The sequence below is a fragment of the Pterocles gutturalis genome, unplaced genomic scaffold (assembly GCF_000699245.1).
Source record: "Pterocles gutturalis isolate BGI_N339 unplaced genomic scaffold, ASM69924v1 scaffold6815, whole genome shotgun sequence".
Lineage (NCBI taxonomy): Eukaryota > Metazoa > Chordata > Aves > Pterocliformes > Pteroclidae > Pterocles > Pterocles gutturalis.
In genome coordinates this window covers 10,433-35,492 of record NW_010140655.1, presented here as the reverse complement: position 1 = coordinate 35,492, position 25,060 = coordinate 10,433, and the positions used below count along the sequence as shown (strand labels likewise).

General features: G+C 45.2%; 1 protein-coding gene across 1 annotated transcript in view; it reads left to right on the top strand.

The window, feature by feature from the left end:
* LOC104469298 (potassium/sodium hyperpolarization-activated cyclic nucleotide-gated channel 4-like) overlaps positions 1–25,060 on the top strand; it is a 99,512-nt gene that overhangs the window by 72,972 nt on the left and 1,480 nt on the right. Inside the window, exons 6-9 of the mRNA XM_010083753.1 lie at positions 8,748–8,894; positions 10,839–11,079; positions 13,165–13,329; positions 24,932–25,060. Coding sequence (XP_010082055.1) covers positions 8,748–8,894; positions 10,839–11,079; positions 13,165–13,329; positions 24,932–25,060 — 682 coding nt within the window. The remainder of the gene's footprint in view (positions 1–8,747; positions 8,895–10,838; positions 11,080–13,164; positions 13,330–24,931) is intronic.

Here is a 25,060-nt window from a genome sequence, read left to right as displayed (position 1 = left end):
TTCACTCTCCCATCCCAGCGGGATGCAAGCAGCGATGGGCATCCTGCAGAGAGGCTTGGCTCTCCCGTGTTATCTTCTCAGGTACATGCAGAAGAATGACTGATGAGAGGCAGGCATTGCTTCTGTCAGCATTGCAGAGTTTAGCAAAGCTGTAATCTCTCCTTCCAGACCCTGATCTCTCCTCAAGATCTGCTGCTATGCTGGCATTCCCTCAAGCTCTCTGCTCTCCACGTTCAATCCCCTGCTTGTCCTCCCTCCTGAGCCATCACTATCTGAACTATCCAATGAACCCTGAACTATCCAATGCCTCTTGTTCTTAAAATATATGTCGAAACTGGGTAGATACTTGCATATTTGCTTGTCATTATTCTGTAGAAGCACCTCCTGCAGCACAGTTGCAAGGGGACAAGCAGGTAACACTAAAGAGAGGATCACTTTATAAATCCTACAGAAGCACTAATGACAACCTCTCAGTTCCTGACATAGCCCTGCTTAACCATCAACACAGTCTTTCTTGCCACAGTTTCATCCCATGGGCTGGCTATCCAAGCAAAAAAGCACTTTGCTGTCCAGATATCAACATTTCAGCCCTTCTGTCATCAGCCTGAATTCAACAAAGAGTAGCTGGGGAAAATGAAGTAATTGTAAAGGCTGAAGCATGACAACTGGAATGTTCAATCTCTGTTGGATGACAAAGCAGATGTTAGACCAATATTCATTAGAGGGGAAGTGAGACACTGCCATTGTGCCTGCCTACTGCAGTCAGAGCTGAGAATCTGTCTGCTAGGCTTACTCAGTCCTTGTCATTTCTTGGAGACCAGCAGCATAGAATCTTTTTAGGCACAGGTTTAAGGAGTGATTTTTTTTTTGAATGGTATATAATTAAACTGTGGAACTCCCTGCTACAGGGTGCTGTGGAGGTCCAAAGTTTGATTAGCCTCATAATATTTAGACAAATTCACATAAAGAAAATCTTTCAAGTGTTGAATGCTAAGATGCAGACACATCCCCTGGCAGTGGGTATCCCTAATCTGTTTTTGTCAGAAAAGCTAGGAGGGTATGGCCACAAGCTGGATTACTGTGTTCCTCTTTTATTCTTTCTCTTCTTCCTCAAAGCACCGGAAACTGTCAGAGACGCACCGGAAACTGTCAGAGACGCACCATCAGATGAGAGGAGCCCTCAGCCTGACCCTTCATTGCTACTCCTGTGGTTTTAGGCTGTTTTCCTGTGCAGTTTGGTGTTCTGAACTGCCTCCAAATTTGGAATTCAGTGCAGAGATCCTAGCTGGGGTCCTGAATACAGTATAATCACATTAGCCTGGCAACATGCCCTTGCTGATTAGCCTCCCTCCACCCCACCTTTAAGCAGGGCTAATTAACTCAAGCACAGCGCTGTACTGAAGCTGCATTAATTCTTGTGGCTCCAGAGCTGGCTTAGCCAGTGCTACCTTGAGGACGACAAAGCACAGATACATGAAGATAACTAGTGTCAGCTGCTCTCTTAGAGTGGATTTGGGCAAAGACCAACTCTGCCACAAAGCTGTCAGATGGGAGATTTCATGTTCATTACCCCTCTGGAGAGGATTTGAAACACCATTCCCAAGATGGTTGGTCACCAATGGCTGTAGGTTCTCAGGTGGCATTCCCAGATTCCTGGAGTACAAAGGGCTTATGTACAAGTCCCCTCCTGAGCTAGCATCTCAGTTCTGGGTGTCAAGAACGCTACAGAACTCCCTTACTCTTCTGGTAGTGTGTGTGAAGGAGTGGGTAGGGAGTTTGCAACACTCCAGAAATTAAAGGTGTCTGGAAAATCTAATCAAATGCAAAATATAATCAGATTGCCTAATTGGAAGAAGTTTGGAGTGCCTTGCTTTATCCTTTTGTGACTGCACTAGTTGCATATTACCTCAGTCTGTTAAGAGGTGGCCTGAGAACTATTATGTCCTGTGTTACTGTCAGTCAAAGCATTTGGGGTTGATAACAGCTTATAAATGATGTGCTTTATTGATTGTGTCTAGAAGCAAGGGGCTGTGATGTGCACTGGGCTCGGTGTCTCAGCACTGCCTTTAGGTAGCTTTTCCGGGATCAGGACTGGGTTTTCTGTCTGGTTTGCAGTCCAGAGTCAGCAAGTGAAAGGAGCAAGGTTAGATGCAGGTTAAGTTAACAGGAGCGGTCCAGCTTCCCCCCTGACATACTTGGAATAGTAAATGGCCCCCATCCCCACTTTTTCCGAGTACCCACCCACATGTGATAGTAGGTCCAAGGAGTTTGCCAGAAAATTGCAAACTGATATAAGTAGTCTCTCCTTTGAGTGGGGATTTGGACTAGAAGACCCTTAGAGGTCCCTTGCAACTTATATCGTCCTTTCACTCTGATTTAAAGTCCTTAAGTGCTTTCAGGCAGTGAGCAGTCAAGTCTCGGTGAGAATGGCTGGCTTAGGATTGTGCATCCAGTGCTGCAAGGCAACTGTCCTTTTGCAGATACCACATCCGTCTTGCTTTTAGCAGAGTGTTTGTAAGAGGTAGGTAATGGAGTGGTATAAAAAATGATTTGTTCAGTTCAGCTCAACCAAAAAATCAGAAATTCGTGTCAATTGTTTTAAGGTGATTCAGTCCTTTTCATGAAAGAATCCTGGGTTGGTTATACAATGGAAATGTTTTCTGAATTAAAACCTAATGATTTATTTTAAAAACATCTTGCAGTGCAAATTGCCTTCCCTTTATGGCCTTAACTGGGGTTGAGTACTTTTTGTTCTTGCAGTAGAATATTTCACAGGTGAACTTACTATTCCTTGAAACTATTTACCGGAGTGTTGCTAAGAGAAGCCCCATTTTGAAGCCGTAAAACCTGTCTTCTGGATATCTATGCGGTAGTGATCAGTCTGCACGTAGAGCAGACAGGTAATTGCCCAGGTGTATGAGCGTGTCCGGTGCCTATATGGAGCGTATGGCTGCGATGAAGCACAGGGGTACATGCAGTACCCCCTCTGTGCTCACACTAACGAGGGAAGGAAGCAGTCAGCGACATTGCAGTGTCTTTGTAGCACATCTTTACAGGAGGAAAAACAAAGCTGCCACGTATATTGCCTTCTGTCAGCAGGTTTACGTTAGGGATTCATCCTGGTTCGCTGTATCAGAGATACTGTGATGCTAGCTAGGATTTTGACATCTTATTTCTGAGAGTGGAAGCCAGACAAATTGTTCTGTTCTTTAAGCAGTGTCAGTGACAGCCTGGTCTGAGCAGTGTGTTTGTGCACGCACGAGCACTGCGTGTGTTGTCACGGAAAGGAGAGTGCTCCTGCCTCAGCAGTTCTTCATATCCCAGTGTGGAATTTTCAACTTCATTATGAGTTTTGAAATTCATTTTGGCACTTGAACTGTAAATAAATAAATAAATACATCATAATGCGAAGCACTAAGCCTCCCTGCTGAGCCATCCCTCCTGGCAAAAGGCTGCTCCCAGCAATACTGATTTCAAATTGCACAGACTCACTGTTCCCTTTTCCCCATCTCCGGCCTTTGTCTGGTGGCTGATTTTACTTTATCTCTCTCATTCTGCTCTTATGATGAAAGTAATGTTGATCTCTTTTTTCCCCATCGCACCTCCAAATATGTGGATCCAGTGACACGACCTGACATCTCCAAAATATCCAGTGAAATGAGTTTCACAGTGCTTAATGAATAATAAAAGATGCATTGACCAGGTCCAAAAATTCTCTGTGCTGGACTACTGATCTACGCTAGTTTGTGACCGCTCAAACCCAGGAAGGCATTCTCTTCAGGTGCCTTTTCCAGGCTGGAGCTAGTCGTGGAAAACAAGCTCTTTCTGTAGCCATGATGTACAGGTTTGTACATAATACCTTCATCATCTCACCACCGTCCTGTGATGCACAGGATTAGACCTCAAGGCTGAGCACCTGTAAGAGCAGACAACCAGGGCATTGCACACAGCATTTAATGGAAAAAAAAATTTGGTTCAGAGTTTTTGTATTTGCTTTCCTAGGACCCCTGAAGTTAGTAGACATTCCCACTGCTTGCAGCAAAGCCAGGCTGTGTCCTCTGAGTGTGGGACAGCGCCATCGCCCATGGTGGGGTTCCCTGGCTTGCGCTGTGACCACTGTAGCAATGCAGCTGATGGGAGGAGGTAAACAGCTGTGTCATCAGGCTCATAATTGACCCTACTCAGTCTGTTGACATCTCACAGCCCAGAAATGGGATTGTCTGAAGTGTAATCCTTGCCTGAATAGGTGCTGATTAACAGCAAGGGGAGGCAGCTACAGCAGGTGATCATTACAGCCACCCTCAAGGTAATGAATGTTATATAGAAAGTGGAAAAAAAGGTTCCAAGAATTTTCTGCTAGTGTCTGTGGTCTTTGTAACACAGCAAGAGATAAAGAGCCTGATCCTAGGTAAGATAATTTCTGAAGGTATCACTGCAGTAAGGGTAAAAGTGTTCCATGTTTTTCAGCATGTAATGTGCAACACTTAAAAATCACGTTCCTATAGCAAACTTAGCTGGTGCCATGGTACAAAAATTAGCCCAGTCTTTGGAAGAACTCTGAACCAGGACATTATGTAAAGCTTTTTGCAGAATGGAGGTAGCTATCAAATAGCTTCCAAAGCTGAAGAGTAGATGGACATGGGTTTAAATTTAGCTCATGGATCAGAAAGCAGAAGCAGCACTGGTAATGTTTGGTGCTGTGCTAAACCTGGTCTGAGTTGTTCTGGTTGAATTGGTATTGAAATAACCACCAATTCCTAAACAACCTGCCACAATTTGCCTGTACCACACTCTGATCCCCCCCCACTACCATTCCCCTCATGCAGGCACCCCAGCTGTCCTTCCACTTCCTAGTTCATTTCGAGTTTCCTCAGGTCCCCTCTGTGAAGGAATCCACACTAAATATGCTACAAGCATGGATCTCTGTAAAGGGAAACCAACAAAGATGGCACCAGCAATGTCAGTGTGATTTTGTGTTAGAAAAGTTCACTTTTCTTCCCTTAGACCGCTCATTACTGGAACCAATTGACACTATGAGAATGTGTGTCTTGATCATTTTGAGTAAGATGTAGATATCCTGGTCGTAGAACAAATCCTGAGGATGAGAATGGCTTAAAAGACAAAAAATGGAACTCTGCATTTACGTGGTTTCGATGATTACTGAATGCTGGGGAGCTGACATTGCAGCACCGTTTTACTCCTGATCATAGGTAAGAGAAAATAAAACAAAGATGCAACTGTGTCCCATCAAGACACTGCATCTGGTGAATCTCATGACTTGATCTGTACCCCTGCAAGGCACTAACCTACTTGAGAGAGCCACAGCATTGTATATCCTGGCTGCATTTGGGTATCTTAATCCAGGCTCACAGGATATATACTGCTTTCATTCAAAATACTGTCAGAGCCTCATAATTTTTCACTTAAGTGAGAATGCGTTACTCTGCTTGATTCTCCTTTTTCTTATGTGAGTGTATGTCTGCTGACTTACATGGAGTGCAGATTTGGAGACTGTGACTGAGGTTAAACTCTGTCCCACAGTGATTTCAGCCTATTTCTGGAAGGATGCAAGCAGTACAGCTCCGTATAGGAAATGTATATTTATCTTTGGATAGAGGGAGACAAGCATTCCAAGTGCCTTCATTACAGTAGGTGATGTGTGCCTGCTCACGCCGGCCAGCATACTGTGAAAGTGTGCAAGGGTGTTTGAATTAACTGGGATGGAAAAATGGAAATCAACATTGCTCTGAAGCTCTGAGGAGTGATGTGTGTGGACTAAAAGAGGACTCAAAGAGGTGTCAGTGCCAGGACTGGGATGGGAGCAGCTCTTCTCAGAAGCAGGATCTTTTTTATATTCAGAAGTAGGGCAAGGAAATAGTCCAGCCTTTTCGGCCAGTGATCTATTACTGCCAGAGAGAGGAGGATTCATGACAGAGATTGAGGGCATGGAAGGAGTTAAAAATATTTCATCCCCTTTGGACAGTGAATGATGTGAGCTTTGGAAGGGGAGGGGAGTGGTGAGACAACTAGGGAAAGTGTCTGGTTATAGAAGGAAAAATACTCAGCTAAACTGTTCCCTTTTGATATATTAATACCTCCTTCAAGGGCCTATTTGAGGAAAAACAGACTTAAGAAAATGAGTTAGGATTTAAATGGACTCTCTTCTCTTCAGAGAGATTGAAATAATTCCTAAATGAGTCTTTAGTTGAACTCACAGAGGCCACTAATCTCTGCGGGTTCCTCTGAGCACAGGTCAGGCTGAGGACATGGAGACGAGTAGGAAGACTGAGCAGACAACTGCAAGGGAGAAAGGAGGCACAAGTGGGCTGTCAGGTTAGGCCTGGCCACATTGGAAAGGCACTCAAAGGGGTGCCAGCTCAAAGGGACGTGAAGTGGCTTCAAAGAGAGCCCACAGAACTCTGCAGCTGGCATGGGTGAGGGGAGGTAGCTCTAGCAAAGACAAGAGAGCCAAGATGTGTACCTCTTGCTAACTATAACAGAAAATTATGGTTTCTTATTTTACATTTTTCTTTCATAACCATGTTTTTAATTTGTAATCAGAAGTAGAACCTTTCATTCTGGTCAAGTAAATTTGTCCTGTTTTTCGACTGAGCCTTATCTAGGGACAGTGATTGTAGGAGAATCTGACAAGCCCTAGGGACCTTGCAGAGCAGTAATTTATTGTTCTTTGTTACAAAGCAATAAATCCATGTACAGTAATGAATAAGCAAAGAGTCTGAGTCGCCCCACCCAACCTGTGCTTATGAATCTGAGAAGCTGAGAGTATTTTTCTCAAGAAGCAAAGGTCAGTTAAAGATTGATAGCTAGTGCTTAAGATGGAGAGAAGAGGTGTTGCAGGCAGGTGGCTGGCGGCAGGTGATGACAGGCATCTTGTGACACTGGTCAATGGTCCAATTCAAGACATTGGGCTAAAACTGAGAGTATAAGGTGATATTTTTGGCAAATAATTTATTCAACAAAAATGCGGCATTAAAACAAGCAGAAGTGTTTGAGAATTTAGAATAAATTTAACAAACCTGACTCAGCAAAAGCTAGGGTCTAATGATTTCCCTTTCCATAATGAGTGTCCTGCATATCCTGTGTCCAATTTGCCAGGTCCCATGGATGTGTTAAATGGTGCAGTGCATCTCCAGTGGCAGTAGACATCTACGTTTAGTCATCTGAGCCAAGCAAGGCCTTCAACTTTCTGCATTTAAGAGCGTAACCTGCAAAATTCTCGATGGGCTCAGACCAGTGAGTTGTCCACGTGGTAACCTGCAAAATTCTCAATGGGCTCAGACCAGTGAGTTGTCCACGTGTGAGATGTTGGTTGCTGCTCCCTTTATCTTCATCATTCACGAGCCACAGACTCTATGGAGCAGCCAGCATAGTGCTGCCTGCCACAGCACCCTGCCAGTCTCTCCAGAACTTCAGCAATCCAAATAATAAAGTGCAGCGTTCATCGCCACTTCTGTGCCTGGCTCCCTGTGGGGAGGCAGTGACTCGCTTGACTTTGATCAAGCTGTAGTGATCATGAATATTTACAACCAGCTCCTCTGCTGCTAGCTACAGACAAAAAGCTCTGGAAATGCCAGGAAACCCCGAGTGTCCCCTCTGCCACCTTGGCTTCTTAGAGTAATTCCTTCTCCTCTCTGGTGCAGATCAAGTTGTTAGCATGCAAGGCAGTGCCAGCACAGACTGTACTGAGAGCAGAGTCACACCGGTGTGTGCAGGGGAGGTCTGTAACGAGCAGAAGTTTGGTAATTAGGCTCTTCAGCACAAGCTGCACTAAGGGGACATTTAGGGACAAATTTCTTGGGGAGAAGAGGGGAAAGAGGGATGGCAAAGGGGCAGAATAGTCCTTTTGTGAACATTACTTAGGATGGTAGACGCTCAGGATCATATTCTGTACTGCGTACCAGTGGGAGGGAGCATGACCATTGCAATGCACCCACCTTGTCCCTGCAGCACCTTCAGGGCAAGTGGATCCATTGACAGTCCCGTGCTTGCTCACAGAAAGCACCATTTATCCCCAAATACTGCTCTGGCATCAGTCAGTGTGCCCTTGTGTTCCCCTCTAAGTGACATGATGGAAATCAGGTAAAAATAGGGACAGGTTAGATAGCTCAAGTGCATGGGGCAATAAGGATGCTTCGACCCAGTAACTGTCAGATATCTGTGTGTCCTTCAGTTTTTCTGTGACTGGGAACATCCAAGGCAAGACTGTGTTCTGCCACTTACTGGTGTAGAGCCAGGCTGCCAGGTCATACACCCTAGCCACCATTCTGCCGTGCGCCGTGGAAAAGCCTGCTGAGGGCACGTTGTACTTCTTGCTCTCATTCTGCAGAGGGTTTGGACAATCTTTGCTCAGCATTATTTGCTGAGAGGAGATTCCCAGCTGAGCACTTGTAACTCATCTCTGCTCCCAGCTTTCGCTGTGTGTGTGGGGAGAACAGGCGCCTAGGCTGCTCAGCACCCAGGGTTGTCATCTCCACGGTATAACTGTCTGAGGAGAAGTTTAAAGGTTAAAACATGGGGCAGCCATTTGGGGAATATATAACAACCGTGTCTGCAAACTCCCCGTGTGTTCAGACAGTTGCTCTCTTCTGCACCAGATTGATCTGCCTGGGCCTGGCTTGGCCTGAAGGAAGCAGGTATGGGTATGGTCTAGCATGTGCTTGTCCGTGAGCAGGCACCATTTGTTGCGTGTCCTGGTAACTCCTTCTCTTCCTCTCTCCCCTGTGCAGTACAAGCAAGTGGAGCAGTATATGTCCTTCCACAAGCTCCCTGCAGACATGCGGCAGCGCATCCATGATTACTATGAGCACCGCTACCAGGGAAAGATGTTCGATGAGGAGAGCATCCTGGGAGAGCTGAGTGAGCCCCTCCGAGAGGTAAGGAGAAGGCCGTGAATGGGCAATACATGTTCCTGTCATCTTTGGCAGATGTGGAGTTCCCGGTGTGCAGTGTCCTGTCCCACTGCTTTGCAGAGGACACTGTCAGGTGATGGGAGTGGTGGGAGGCCAGCTTTCCTATTAGCACTGGCTGTGTGTGTGTTATAGTGTCATGCCCAGCTGAAACAACACATCCATGTGTCTGAGCAGCCATAAAGGCTCCATTTTGCTTGGGGCTGTACCTGTTCCTGTTCTGTGCCTAACTTTCTGGGAGAGCAAGGCCAAGAAGAACACATTCCACAGCTTGTCTATGTCTCTGTCAGACACAGTTTCATTCAGAGGGAGTGACTCTCCTAGCCATTGGTGTGTGTCTGGGATTCCCTTGGTCATGGCAGAGAGAGAGAAATCCAGGCTGGTCCAGAGAGAAATCTGCTGGTCATGGCAGAGAGAGAGAGAATCCCCACAGCTGTGGGTCACTCATAATGTGAATAGGTACAACTTGGCACCTTTTGAGGCCATGGCAGTGTCTGGCAATGTCATCCCCTTTCCCAAAGAGCCCCTGCAAAAGAGCACTCTGGAAAGTGCCTTGCTGTTACCTTGCACTTCCCCCACCACACAAACGGGACAGTATCTCAGTAAGCTCCCACTGCATGCTCCCTAATACTACGCTGTAACTCAAATATTTGTATGAACCTCTGTGCGGTGTGCTGGCCTGATCTGTGCCCCATCCGCCAGCTGTACCGGCATGTAAAGTCAAAGGAAAGGAGGAGCAGGGCCCACACTTGAAAGGAGTCTCTACCGAAACCCCCTTCACTAGCTGAAGCCTAGCAATGCAGGTTATTCCTAGTATTTGTCTCCAATATGTTACCCACAAGCACTAGAAGCTGTCTTCGTTCTGTCTTCCCACCTCATCCTCCTCAGGTAATGTACTTCCATAGGCAAGAAGGAGCTGAGGATATACCAGACATACTTTAGTTCTGACAAAGTCTATAAGGGCAACCCTGAAAAGAACCCCAGTGAAGAGGGCACAGATACTTCCTCAGACCTCTTTCTTCCTGCACCGGCCATGCAGATGCTCCTTCTCTGCCTGGCTGGGGAGCGTTGTGCTGCGGTGATTTACTCAATATCACTTTCTGCCCCTTTCTGAGTCTGAGGTGACATGGCACAGAGCTACTCCTATGCAGTGGAAAATGCTGTCACACCCTCCGAGTGACACCAAGCCACAGGGGGAGGCACAGTCCCTGTCTGCTGTATGACAGCTGAAAAGCTGAATTGGGTTTTCTTCATCTGAGGTTGATGATCCAGCCCATGCCCCAGTGACTGGCGGGCACCTCTCCCTCCCCTCTCTTGATGCTGTCCCCAGCTGCTCAGGTTATTCTTTCTCTGAGTGCCTTGGCACATTTGTGCTGTTTAATATCTCATTGACAAGCAAGGGCAACAGAGAACGCAGGGCTGCCAAGGTGAGTTATAACATTTTCCCAGAGAGGAGCCCTGGGCTTTTTCATACAGCATTTCACCAGTGCTATGCACCTCTCTCCCAGTCCAAGGTTTCCTGCAGAAAGAGGTATATTGTGTGTATTTGGGAGGTTGGGGGGTACTGTGTCTGCTCAAAGAGAAGGCTTATGAATGAAAGCAGTGAAGCATGGTGTCAAGCTGTCAGCTTCAGCTCGCACTGCTATGTGCTCTGAGCATCCAGAGGCTTGTTCCAGCCTGCATTTGGGGGAACCAGGCTAAGGGAACAGCATCTTTTTTTTTGTTGCTTTAACTTTCTAATGTACAGGTCAAGTGGGGGGTCTTCATGCATTATTAGGTGTTGATTAAATATATGTGTCATGCATTATTAGGTGTTGATTAAATATATGTGTGTGTCTATTTTGCTCCCTGCCCCATCTTTTCTCCCCACTCCCTGTCTCTGTCTCTCTTTTGCACTCACTCTGTGGTCAGGAAATCATCAACTTCAACTGCCGGAAGCTGGTTGCCTCCATGCCCCTCTTTGCCAATGCAGATCCCAACTTTGTGACGTCCATGTTGACCAAGTTGCGGTTTGAGGTGTTTCAGCCGGGGGATTACATCATCCGGGAGGGCACCATTGGCAAGAAGATGTACTTCATCCAGCACGGGGTGGTGAGCGTCCTCACCAAAGGCAACAAGGAGACCAAGCTGGCAGATGGCTCCTACTTTGGAGGTGCGCGTTAGTCAATCAATCACCCTTACACAGCAATACCCACTGCTATTGCTCAATTCAGGTGCAGGAGTCTAGATAATAAATAATAACAAAACGGAGAAGGGAAACTTAGTTCTTGTAGGTTTGTTTCTTTTTGCCCCAAGCAAACTGACAGATCTGTGAAGCTGAGAAAAAAAATGCAGCGTTCTCAATTCTCCAAGCACATTTATAGTGTTGCCTAGTCCTGCTGTCTGGCATCTATCATACGAGGTACTGTATGAACACAGAGGAAAAAACATAGTCCATCATCTCCCCAGCCTGTGGCTCAGCAAAATGTCATGAAGGTCAGCAGGCAGGCATAATGTATCAGCGGCAGAGGTCTGGAACAGTGAAACTAGCATGAGGTCAGAAAAGAGTACAAGATTTAGGATAATGCTCTTATGAGTAACACGGAGATACCTCTCCTATCAGAGCCCCATAGAGATCTCACTGACAGCCCATGACAGACAGTTTCTCTGCTGGATGCATGTTTCAGTACAAGCACTGAGTGCACCACAATTAATGGCCTACTGAGAGGGGCAGATTGAAACCTGCCTTTCTTCCCCTTCTATAAGGCCTTTTCTCTGTTAAAAAATCACTAATATGCATTTCCTACGCTCTTCTTAGACTCCTAGTTCCTGTGAAACATCCTGTCTGCACCTACCTGGAGTACAAAGATTTGTGCATCCTTATGAGGTTGGGTCAGTTTGCTGGGATTTGGAGTTACAGGGTTGGAGTCAGGATACCCCGACTCTGACAGATTTGATTAAAATTGCCCATGACATTCAATATGTTTTAGATACCATGCACACAACTCCTCACACACATTTAAAGGTGGTGTGACCTCATAAGCATAATTTCTTTAGGAAAACAGCCTAATAATGCACTTATAACCTTCTAGTGCTGCTATGGGGTAGATCCAGATTGAATTCTGAGTGGTGCTGGTGGGTGCTGGCGTCTTCTCTAAAGTAACAAGTGATAGGACAAGAGGAGATGGCCTCAAGTTGCACCAGGGAGGTTTAGGCTGGATATTAGAAAAAAATTTTTCACTGAAAGAGTGATCAGGCGTTGGAACAGGCTGCCCAGGGAAGTGGTGGAGTCACCATCCCTGGAGGGGTTCAAGGAGCATGTAGATGTGGTGCTTCGGGACATGGTTCAGTGGGTGAGGTGGTGTTGGGTTGGCAGTTGGACTTGATGATCCTTGAGGTCTTTTTTCCAACTTAAGGTTTAAGTGATTCTATGATTCTATGACTGACACCCAACATACAGCACAGAGAAGAGTGCTGTCAGTCTTTAGGTCACACCTTCTGTCTTTAAGTGCCTGTCTTAGCTTCCCATACTCTGTGTGTAATCAGTGGAAAAGCAGGACTTGAGCTCTGTGCGGAGTGTTCAAGGAGTATCTGTGCCCAAGCCAGGCATCTATGGTAGAGTCAAGGGCTTTCTGTTCTGCAACTAGCTGACCATCCTCCTAGGAGTAGTGGGCGGCAGTGTAAATACACCAAGAGTTAGTAGGTGCCACTACCACGGCTCAGTCTCACAATCTGTAAGCTTGTGGCACATCTACAAAAACCTCTGAAAACTTTGAAAAGACAAATGTTCCAGATGCGGGGATCAAAATTACTACCAGACACCAAAGCCCCAGGTCAGCACAGAGCCTTTACTACAAATCTAGAGAGAGAATTAGCCTCAATGAGAGCACTGCTTGACCTTCTGCTCCCAGTGCCCACGAGGAGCTGGAGAAAGACAGCTTCTCCACTCTGAATGCACAAATGATAATCTTTGATAATCCACCATAACAAAGCTTGACTGGCTAATTAGATCAACAGAATCCCTGAGGTGCAATTGTGTGTAGCAGCTGCCACAGCCGAGCCCCCTGGTATTTGGAAATGTTACTGCATATGCAGAATATTACCACTGTTCATGTTTTCAGTGGGAGAGCAGGTAGAGTTCAGCTAGAGAGGGGGCTGGGTGGCAGGCGGGATTGCCTGTGAGTGACAGTGCCAGGTCCTATATCGTGGGGGTGCTGCTGTCTGTCCCCACATGCTCAGGCTGGGTCTTTTATTCCAGAAATCTGCCTGCTGACCCGTGGCCGGCGCACAGCCAGTGTACGAGCTGATACCTACTGCCGGCTCTACTCCCTCTCAGTGGACAACTTCAACGAGGTGCTGGAAGAGTATCCCATGATGCGGCGAGCTTTTGAAACCGTGGCTCTTGACAGGCTGGACAGAATTGGTGAGTAGGAGGTGTGAGGGTCTCCTTCCCATTACCTGCTGCCCTGGCATTCCATCTTCAGGGTTGGTCCTTAGTTCCTTTGCTGGAGTTGTGACCTGAAGGGGAACCCAGCCTGTCTCTGCTTGCCTGACTTCAGCTCCTACAAGGAGCCCCATTCACAATCAGTTCAATCCACATCCTTCCCTCTCTTTCTCTCTCAAACACACACATTTCTGCTAGCTCGTGCTTCCATTTGTTTCCCTTTCAAAGAGTTCTTTTAGAAGAAAGGAGATGTGCAATCTGAGGCTGTCAGGGCCATGCTGGTGAATTCACTAGATTTTGAATTTTAGCTCAGAATGTGTAAATACCCACAGCCTCCCAGGTTCAAAAGAAAACAGACCAGGCTGTGAGCCCAAAGTCCTGCAAGCAAACCCCAGTATTTCAGTGAAATGTTTTGTGGCAGAAATCATCTCTCAGCATGCGGTGTTTGTGAGAGCGTGACCTGGTTTTGCGGGGGTGCTGGCTAGGGTATGACTGTATGGGTTATTGGTATTCTTTTTTTTTTAAGACAAAAGCTAGCATTGATGAGGAAGAATATTCTTTGGTATATCAATGCATAATGAAATGCAGGCTGTAATGCTCCTTTTTGGGGCAGGTTTTTTTCTGGTCATAGTTGACAAGCAACTGGAGAAGCAGAAAGTGCTCTAGGGAAGGGAAAGCTTTGGGAGCTTTCTGATCCTAAAGAGACTCTTGTGCAAAGCCATCAGCAAAACACAAACACCTGCCCAGCTGTGCATTAGAGTCCAGCTATAAATATATTCAGTAGAACTAGGCACCTGCTTGAACAAAGATATAGAACAATTGATAAAAACCTAACCTCCTGCAGCCCAAAGTAAACACAATTAACCAAAAACTATCACTGGGTTGTTACAGCTGATACTGATACTCTCCTGTCCTGTGAGAAACATAACCTGTGCTACAAACATCCTTGTCGAACTAGAGAAGAGCAGGATAACATTCCTTGGTCACAGCCAGAGACGGTTAACACAGAAAGATTAAGTGACTTATGCAAGGTCATGCAAGAAGTCTTGGCAGAGCTGAGGACTGAGCATTTCAGCGTCCCAGTCTAACTTCTTATCTTCTTATTATACATCTCTTAAAACTGCATGCATTTTCATTGCTTTTCAGAATCAGAAAAGGCAGTGCAGCTCTGAATACAATGCAGAAGGCAAAGAGGATAATAGGGTGTGTGTGGGGGGGTAGAGAATTAGCTGGCATCCCAGCAAGGGGTGCAGTGCCTCTGGGGCTTTTCATGCCAGGAACATTGTATTCTGTGCATCTCATTACCTGCTGCAAATCAGAAAGTGTGACCCCTGAGGAAGAAGTTATGAGCTAAATATGTAGAGTGTGGCAAAGCCCATGCTAATGAGGCCCTAGTGCAAGTGGCAATAGTCCCATCACTTGAGTTATTTAAATTAGACTGAACAAACTGCTAAGAAAATGTAAGGTCAGGCACAGCCAGGGATGGACCAGCTTGCCATTGTCTCAAATTCTCTGGCTTTCGATGGTCAGTGCTGCTTAGATTCCTAGCCTGACGCTCTCTGTAGAGTGTGTATACAGCTGAGGAGGGCATCCTGTGCTCCTTGTCTTTTGTTTGGTGTGCTGCTGCACACGTAATGAAAATGCATGGAAAATTCTGAACCAGCATAAGGAACCTCACATGCTTCTTCCCCGAGGAGAAATTCCCTTCCACGTGCAGCAGCGAAATGTCAACATAGGGTCAGAAGGTGACACGGAGCAACTGGAATAAGAGGCCCTTTGGTGCAGAGCTCTGGCATTGTGCTCCCCACCTTTTGCCATTCTGCTGACCTGAAATAACGTCAGTCCCTATACCATGTAAAAGGCAGAGACCTTCAGAGTCCTACACTGAAAATCCTAGTGCTATCCCTGTTTCCCTGCCAATCAGACTCGAGAGCTGCCTGTTCTTTCAACTTTACATCCTCTACTATTGCAAAATAGCATCTGCATAGCACCTTCCAACCCTGTTGTACCCAACATTCTTTGGCTGGAATTTCCCAAAAGAGCCTAGGGGAGTCATGCGCAGCCTGCTGAAATTGTCAGATCCCATGGAAATCCCTGTCTTTATAAAGCAGGCATTTCTTCACCTTCCCCTGAAATGTGCATCATCCAGAAAGAGCAGTGCAGTAGCTGTGTAACAGCATGTGACTTTTGAGGGGAGTCAAGATTACTGCATTCTGCTGAGACTCCCTCAAAAGCAGAGGGATTATACTAGAGGACTGAAGTTAAGGAACAGCAGTTCATAAAAGCCAGGTATGAAGAGAAGCAGCACCATATCTTTGGTTCCTGTTACATTCAGCTTGGAAACTGTACACAAGATTGAAGCAAATGGGAGTCTCTTTGCAAGCTGCTGCATTCACTAACTCCCTTCTACCCAGATGACAGCATGTCCTTGAGAAGCCCATGCCTCACTGAGTACATGAAATGATTTGGAGGACTCTATCCCTATTCTGGTAGCAGGATAAGATCCATCCAGTATTCCCCCTGTGCAGTGAGGAATCAAGACAGTAGGAAGAAAAATCTCAGTGCATGCAGTCACAGTGACTGGAGAGATGTTGACAGGATTACCCGCTCTACGGAGGATTTGGAAAGCACGGTCTAAACTTGTCTAGGTAGCAGGGAGACAGGAAGAGAACGTAAGACCTCATCCCTTGAAGCAACAGGAGCAGTACTGGTTGACTGGAGGTGCGATGAGGCATTCACTTTGTAGAGCACATGCAGTTTGAAAGCCTGTGGCTAGGCAGAGGGGAAGGAGAGGGGCAGATGCGCCCTGATCTGTGTGCCCCCATGGCTTCCTGCTGGTAGATGGGCAGTGCAGCGGCAGGAAGGGCACAGCCCCCCCAGGAAGCTGTCAGCTACTTTGATCACTTGGCAAAGAGCGTGTTGGTGTATCTCCTTCTAACCTCTGTTGTTAGCGGGAATTGATATTGGCATCCTGCCTGTGCCATGCATGGCTAGAGAAGAAGTTTCCCAGCTGTTTTGCACTTGCAGAGCTCTTAAAAACTGGAAAGGATTAATCTCCATGAATTGACTAAGGCTGGGATTCTACAAAGATTGGTGTCCCTGCTTAATTCTGCTCTCTGAATAGCTTCAGACCCTAAAGAACTCCTCAAGCTGCAGAATATCACACACGTAACTCTCCTCAGGCTCAGGGCCTGAAGATTGAGACTCAAGGAAATTAGGCTGATCACTGATTAATGATCATTTTATCACTGATTAAATCTTCCTCTTTTTCTTGTTCTTGACCAAGCTGTGAAATTCTTTGTAGTATTTGTGTGTTGAAATGATTTGTTCATTTCTCCAGTGAGTAATTCTTTGTCCGACAAGCATTTGTGAATTGTCCCAGTTTGTGATGTGTCAGTTAGTTACATAAGTCGCATCATTCTGTTCCTGACTGGCTTTGAAACTGGCTTTCAGTGACCATTGAAGCTTAAAATTAGATTTCCACAAGTATTTGCGCTTCTAAAACACAACCACTCAAATGTTCATTGAAAGTAAGTACAATATGGGTCGTGAATATTGTCGAATCAAAATTCACTGATGTGTTCAAAAAAATATTGGGGAGCAATTATTTTCCATTGTTCATTGTGCTGTAATAAATAGCATAAATGTCTGTCATAAGGTTGCTTATCATCTGTATCAAGGTCACTGGTGAGAGCTGAAAGCCAGAGGAAAATATTTTTTCATTTTGATCAGGAATTTTTCACCATGTAGTTTGAAATGCATACATTTTGAATGCCAGTTCCATGTTTTGATACAAGGACCCCAGTTAACTCAGGATTAAAAATGCCTTGTATTTCCTCCAGGCATTGCAGATGCTAAAAAAACAAAGAAAAGCTAAGACAACATAATACCAGTCTCTAAATATAATTGCATAATGTTATTGTGTACAAGAGTGTCTGTTTAAGATATTATAGTGGTAGAAGTTTTAAAAGCTTTTGTCACACAAACAAGCCACAAAAATAGCTGTTCCCAAACTTTTTGACTGGGCGTTCTATTTGTCAGCTTGTGATCACACTTCTGCAATTGAAATCCTGTTGGGTTTGCAACCCCGCTTGTCTGGGTCATGACTAATACTCTGGGATCTGCTGCCTCAGAGGAAGGGCTGGCCTGTGTTGGGCTAGGTGAACTGTGAATGAGAGGATCTGGGATCTGTGCCAAGCTCTGCCACAGATTCCCTGTTTGTCCTTGTCATGCCTTTGCTCGCTGCCTCAGTTCCTCATCTCTTCTACAGGGAAAATAATACAAACAAAGGTGGAGCTTTGTCTTTGAATCCTTCTTAGTTGCCTACTCCCTTGTGGCAGGTGCCACGCAAGATCATATGAATAAACGAAACGGACTGAAATGTGTATAAATAAAACAATACCTACTCAGCATCAATTTTACACGGGGGCCACATAGTCCCAAATGTGTTTACTGTATACAGGTGAGTAACCCCCAAAGAGCCTCACGTGTGAGATACGCAAGCAGATTTGGTCATAAGACACTATATATATATATACATATATATATGCTTCTTATTTGAGGCTGCTGATACAGGCACAGGTGATGCAAAGATACAGGTTCCTGTGGCCCTGGTGTACAATGCTCGAGTGTGTGTGCTTTGGGAGAAAGCTTTATTTCAAAATCACATTGAACTCTGCCCAACTCTTTAAGGAGATGGCATCTTATTATCCAAGTACTGAGTAAGTGAGGGCATCAGTGGCTGACACGAGATAACAGGTTCTCCTGTGTTGTGTCCTCTCGTCACCTGAGTAACCCACCAACATAACTGTTAATGAGGAATCAAAGTTCAAGTACCACTGTGTGTATTCCTCTGACTTGAAATCCTCTCCCATCATTTCCAACAGTGCAGTGTGGACATCTGAATCTGACTTTTGTAGTCAGCAGAGAGAAAAAGGCATTTAGAGTGTGATTTGTCTTCTCCCAGGATGGCTATCTAAAATGGCTTTGATGAATCACACCCTGGAAATGCTGTCTGGCACAGAAATACAGGGTAGGAGTCAGGAATTAAATATTTGAGTATCTTTTTATTTGGAAGTGAAGGCCCACTCTCAGAGTATTTTATGTTTAGCCTGAGGAAAGATACCAGCAACTCACCAGTCGTAAGTGAATGCAAATGACTTCAGCTTAATTAAAGTGAACTGGCAACGCTGGTCACCTGAAGATGGAAGTGCCATTTCTCATGCAGCCCTAGAAGGAAAATAAAGCCTAAGAGACCCCAATAGGAGGGACAGTGGGGAGTGGTGATGAGGTCTCAAGAGTCATGTCTTTGGCTTTGTTATAAATGACCTTGATCACATCAGTTTATCCCAACCCATGTCTGCCTTTCAGGGTGCAAGTTCTCTGGGAAGTTTGGTCTTCTAGGCGGGAGTCACTAGTACTACAAATGGGTAGGTGGCTAGCTGGGAGACATTAAGCAGGAGCGAGAGAGTTGGAGGAGTTGTAGGAGATGCAATATATTTGTGTCCCATCTCGGTGGGTCCCCCAAGTTACCAGTTTCCTTTATATTTACAGAGACATATCCACAGCTCTTTGCCATCTGCATCAAAATAAAACACCTGTTCAGATAACTTCTTACCATTCCAACACCTTTAAAAATAATTTTCAGGCCCCTCCTTAATTACATGAAGTAGGACCTGCTTACCAACCACAACCACACCTCTAGCCTCAGGGGACTTCTCCTGCCTTGAGGGCAGTCCCACAGCTATCTGCAACCAGACCACACTGCAAAGCACACAGCTGACAGAAAAACAGTGCCAGAATGTCCAGGGTCTTCCAGAATCTGTCCCTGTCACTGCTCCAGGAGGGCACTGAGAAGTGAGTGCAGGAGCTTTGGCTCCAGACACAAGCACTTCTGCCACTTGAGGAGAAGGCAGCTCTTTGGCTTCAGGCTCCAGCGATAAGGAACAGCCAGGACACCATGCTTCAGGGAGCACAGGGCATCACAGGCACTCCAGAACTACACACTTATTACACCTCTTCATGGGTATTTACAAACAGTTTGCTCTAGATAACTCTATATATTCAATTTTTTTTCTGTGAAGCTCTGTTTGATGGGCATAAACATGAAGGGTAGGAGGGAAGCTTAATTTATTTTATGTTTTGTTTAACTGTCATGAGGTTCACCAGATAACATTATTCACTGTGTATCATTTGACCTACAGCAGTCTGTCCCAGTTAAAGGTTGTGTTCTATATGTTAAAAGAGATGCCATGTATTGTGGAAGATACCTGTTCGGTTTATGGGAGAGGAGAAGCAATCAGTGGCAGGCCTAAGCTGTGCAGGGAGAGAAGACCTCCACTTGGAAAGACAGGGAATTGTCCATTTTACATTTTTGAACTCATTCTTGTTTGTTAAGATGGTAATAAGAAAACAGATTCAGCTGACCTCTGCAGTACAATGGGCTCTACGCTGATAATATTTATTTCCCTTTCAATATGGTATTTGGCTTTCCTGCAGTAAACCCCCTGTGTACAGGTGTAACTCCACGGAGGCTTGCAGAGGACAGAGCAGGCGAGAAGGAGATACTGTTGTACTTTAAATGTACCACCAGTGTTCAAAGGATACAGTTCTAAGATGGTGGCAAGACCTGGTGCAAGGAGACCTTCCAACCAGTATAGTCCCAGCGCAGAGGAGTTCCCCTGGGGCACAGAAGCAGCTGTGGCAAACTCCCAGTTAGTGAGTGTTTCCTGGGCTGCTTCGCCTGCAGTGGCCAGTTGCTGTATTGCGTCTCTGGGGACGATGGCAACAAGCTGAATTACCACGGGAGACCAGCTCAGGACATGGGTAACCCATAGGCAAGGGAGGGCAAAGACCGCCTTCCAAAGCTGCGATATGCTGGGAGCCCTTTGCTGCAACCAGTGAGCCAAGCAGGGTGTTTAGTACCCACTCGTATGAATAATAAGAAGCGAAGACCTGAAAGAAGGAACCATGTGGCAGGGGGCAGCTGCTTTGACAGGAGGCCAGGGCAGAAGCCAGCCTAATAAAGTGAGATTATTTCAAATACATGCAAATTCAGAAGGCAATTTAGTGACCTGAATTCTTAAACTGCAGCCAGTGGGCTTAGACAGAATTGAAAAGAGAAATGAACAGAAAGTCACAGCTAATTTCCCCTGTGTCTGAGCAGAATTTTAAGAACAGAAGGCTAATTTTGATTATTTGATAGAAGAATTATTGTTGAGTGCTGGCTCCTTTTATGGAATCGCAGGAGCCTTTCTCCATTCCTTTGTGTGCTATCTACAGTTGAGGGAAATCTGACTTTGCAGTTCTTTATTAAGGGAGCAACATCTATTTGCTTAGTTTCCATAATTTTACATACCCCGCTCCACTTCAAAGTACCCATAGCTTTGCTATGAACATCTTCTAGGCTCTGAATACCTTCCTTTTTTCCCCTGTATTTAGCCTATTGTTGCAGTGAGGAAAACAGGGAGTTTTTAGAACCCAAAGCACTCCATTGATGGTATTGGGTTTTGTCCGACAACAGGAAAAACTACATTGTTCTAGGAGCTGTACAAAGAAACAAAGTAGGTAGTGGTGCCATGGAGACCTTTTAGTCTAAGCCCTCCTGTAGCTCCATGAGTTGAAGTGTCCTTCAGTCCTGTTTGGGGCATAGCCAGCCCAAGTGGCTGGTTGGGAGCCACCCAGTCCTCCCTTCATCAGGTTGTCATGCACCAGTGGCCCTGCAGAAACCCAAGGCAGCTTCTCTCTCCTCTGCAGAAAGGGGCCTGGAGCTACCTCAGAGTAAGCATGGGTGGGGAGTTGGTGCACGAGGTGCCAGCTCCATGGCATGTCAGTAAATTTGTGTAGCGCTTTTGGGTTTAGGAGAAATGCTTGGTGGATTGTTTGTCTTAGTACCTTAGACTCTGCTCAGCACTTTAATTTCTGTGGGATAAACAACATAGAAGGAGAAACTCTGTAACGTACAGCCTCCATGCTTCCCTGATTAGATTGAAGGGGACACAAGATCCCTTTTCCTCTCTCCTAATGAACCTTCTTGCTGGCTTAGCGAGAACAGAGGACTCTATTGTGCTTCACTGAGTGTAGCTGTGAGCTGCAGAACATCATTTCAATTAGGGTTACGCAAAGCCAAACTAATCATCCTTTCAGTCCTTTCCTTGCTGTGTTTTTTGCTCTCCTTTTGAGGCAGGTGCTGTGACAATAAATCCAGAGCAGGAAAAATAAATTTGAAACAGAAGCAATTTCATAAATAAGATTAAGGAGAGAAATAATCTCAGAACCATTGGCGCAAGCAAACTTAACTCCTACTGCCTTGTTCCACTGTTGGCTTGTGTTTCATGCAGGACCTTCGTCAGACCTGCCAGGAAAATGTCTTTGTCCCAACAGGGCTCTGATGTGTGTCTGTTCTCATCTGGTGCTGGCTGGAAGGAGGATTTTCTCCAGAAGCAACTAATAAGACTTATGTTGGTTTGTGGAAACATCATGTAAATTATGCAATTAATTCAAATGGTGGAACCAATTAATTTTTCAGTTTGCTAACCAATTAGAATTTTAAAAAATGCTTTTGAAAAATTCCTCTCCCCTTCAATAATTGAAAGAACACTTATAGTAATTTTTTAAAATGTTCTGGAGAAAAGATTTGAGACTTTCTTGGGAAATCAGAAAAGAAAAATTTGATCTAATGAAACAGTTGATACGTTCAAGTTGGGCTCAGGAAAACAGTAAAGTGTGATGTCATTTTGAAGGAAAACTGGAATGTTCTGTCTTAAAAACTAAAAGAAAAAAAAATTAATTCCAAGGGTTTTACTGGAATTATTTTATCAATTTGACACAAATTTAAGGAGCTTTGATCAAACTATTTTCCAGTAAATAGAATGCATGTTTGGAAAGTGTTAGCATAGTCTCTATTTAGTGCTCTGCCAAGGAAACGAAGGTCTGCTGTTCAGCTCTTTCTGTGTTGTCAAGAGCTCTGGTTATGAAAACATCGGTCCTCTCAATTCATCTGTGCAGCTTTGATTAACATGGCTATGGGTTCTCATTTGAATTGAGGGCAGAGTTGGAAATTGCAGGGTATTCAAGCACAGAGAAGCAAATCAGAAGCCAAAGACAGGTGACATGGAATTAAAAGAGTGAGATGAGGTGTAATGATGGAAACACAGAGCAGTTGCTGGTATTGAGCTTTTCGGAAAGCTGCACTAGCAACATCTGTGTGTTTCTCGTTGTTCTACCCCTAGCTGTGCCTCCTCAACCTGGTTTTGCTACAGTCTTGTTATCAGGAAAGCAAATGTGGTAAGGCAGTTTTTTCGCCAGTCTGCTTTGAACTCAGCATGCTGTCTCCCATCCACATCCTGACCTTGCAGTTGTGCAAGATAGCTACAGATTCCTCATGCTGGGATTTGTACCTTCAACTCCAGAAAGAGAATGATTACAAACCTGCAGTCTGAACCCCTCTTTGACTCAAGCATGCTGGCCAGATTCTCTCTTACCTATCAGTTTTGTTCAGATAGGTTGTTCCTTCTCTCTAGGCTTGATGCAGTTAGTATTTCTGTTTCTCTTTAAGCAGCTCTTTGTGATCTAATTTGGGAGTGCCTATGTGATTATAGGAGATACCACGTGGAAATTACTCTGTGTGTGTGTGCAGTGTGACCCTACACTAAAAAAACAACCTGGATGTCATCTATGCATAGTGATGTATCCACATCCGTACATAAAGGTCTGAGATCTGACTGCTGTAGGGTCAAAAGGAAATTCCTCTGGAATCTCACTGGGAACTACTACCCAACATGGCAGTCCACTCTTAACCATTCCTTCTTGGAAATCACCAGCTGACCAGTTTAAACTGGAATTCTCTGTGGGACAAATTAAATATCATCTTGTAGTCTTAGTCCATAATATCAACAGTTGACTTATCTTGAAAGTTGTGATTTCATGAAAGTGTGGAGACAAGTTTAATGGACTTCTGCTGTTTGCAGGGAACTTAATTGACATGAGCTGTGCTGCCAGCCTTTAATTCTTAAACCATGACATGATTTGTGGGTTAAAATACAGAAAAAGAGGCCCTTCCACATCCAGGCCTCCAATCCTTACCTGCCACTATCTCATGCTCTGTAAATCCGCAACAGTTTGGCAATTTGCTGTTTGTTTGCCCTGGTCCTGTACAGGAACTAGAAGTGATCAGACCAGAGCCAGCAAAAATTACATTTGAATCAGAGCAGAGGTTTGCTCGTGGGTGCAGAGCTTGAGGATACACTAGGTTCAGGAGGAGGGTTAATACAGCTTTTGAGCTGATCCACACTGGCTGGTGCCTCATCTAGAGGTGACCTTTCTACGCTCACCCCCAGCTTGTGTACAGACACAACCAGGGGGCCAGGTATGTGCACGTGCATGGATGCAGACCTGGCTGAACCCATCAAATCCAAACAGCTTCAATAACCAAAAGTGAAAAGGAAACCCACAGGCAGGTGCTGTCATCAATTCAAACTGGTATATGTTGTCAGGACAGAGGACCCTCGAAAAGGGGACAGGGGATCTAATCCATGCTACTTTGGGAAGAAAATCATTCAAATCAGCGTATACCAGTTCCTTATAAATCAATGCTGGCACAGTTACCTGTTCGCACACTGTTAGGAGAACAGAGATATGAAAGCCTTTATGCAGAGAGCTTTTTTCACATCAGAAATGCTCTTCTTTGAGAAGGCGGTTGTGCTCTGGTGAAAGGCAGCATCGCCGGCAGCATCTCATCCCCCTGCGCTGAATGATTCTGTCCTTCAGTCCAGGAGAGCGCATCCCTCCAGAGCCAGGTGCACTCTCCGGCCAGACACACTCATTACGCCACATTTTCCAGCCCATTGAAAAGGCAAAACGCTGAGCTCGTATTTTGCTGCAGGCTAGGAAGTCCAGCTGGAACATGACGTTTGCTAGCCTGCAGTTTCCTTGATGTTGGGGCTAGAAGGGCACGGTCAAGTAAGATGGTAGCTGCAGCATGTGTGAGGGCTCTTACCTTGGCCACCTGAGCTTTTCCAGCGTGAAAAGTCCTTCTGTCCCTTATTTAAAGAGAAATTTCTTTTCAACTAGAAACACATCCTTGGCTTCAGAGTGAACAAGTTGTATGAGATAGATGAGGAAAAGGTGTCTTTGGAGAGTAGCTGAAGACTCAGGAGTCTTCACTGGACTTGTATTTCTGAAGTTTTCCTTTGCAAACACAGAAAAATTACAGCCCTTGGATTTATTCTCTTTTTCTAATGGAAGTTCAGTTTATGAGGTGCAAAATGAGAATATCCCAGATTCATAAGCTTTGCTACCAGTCTGTCACACTGATCAAAAGTGCCTTTACAGTCTGACTAAGAATATATATCCTACTGGGCACACTTTTGTGGCCTCTTGAAGTTTGTTGATCATACCACAAGAGCAGATGTCATGTTTGTCATCTTGTTGCTGGAGCACAGAGACTGTACACAGATCCCATAATGACAGTGGAGGGGAGACTGTGCCAACAATTAGAGAAAAATCTGTCAGGAAGCTTTGAGGAAGCCTCCCATGCTCTAACGTATCAGAATGACACTTTCTCTCTTCACTTTCTCTACAGGCAAGAAAAATTCCATTCTGCTGCATAAGGTCCAGCATGACCTCAATTCGGGTGTTTTCAACTACCAAGAGAATGAGATCATCCAGCAGATTGTGCAGCACGACAGAGAGATGGCACACTGCGCTCACA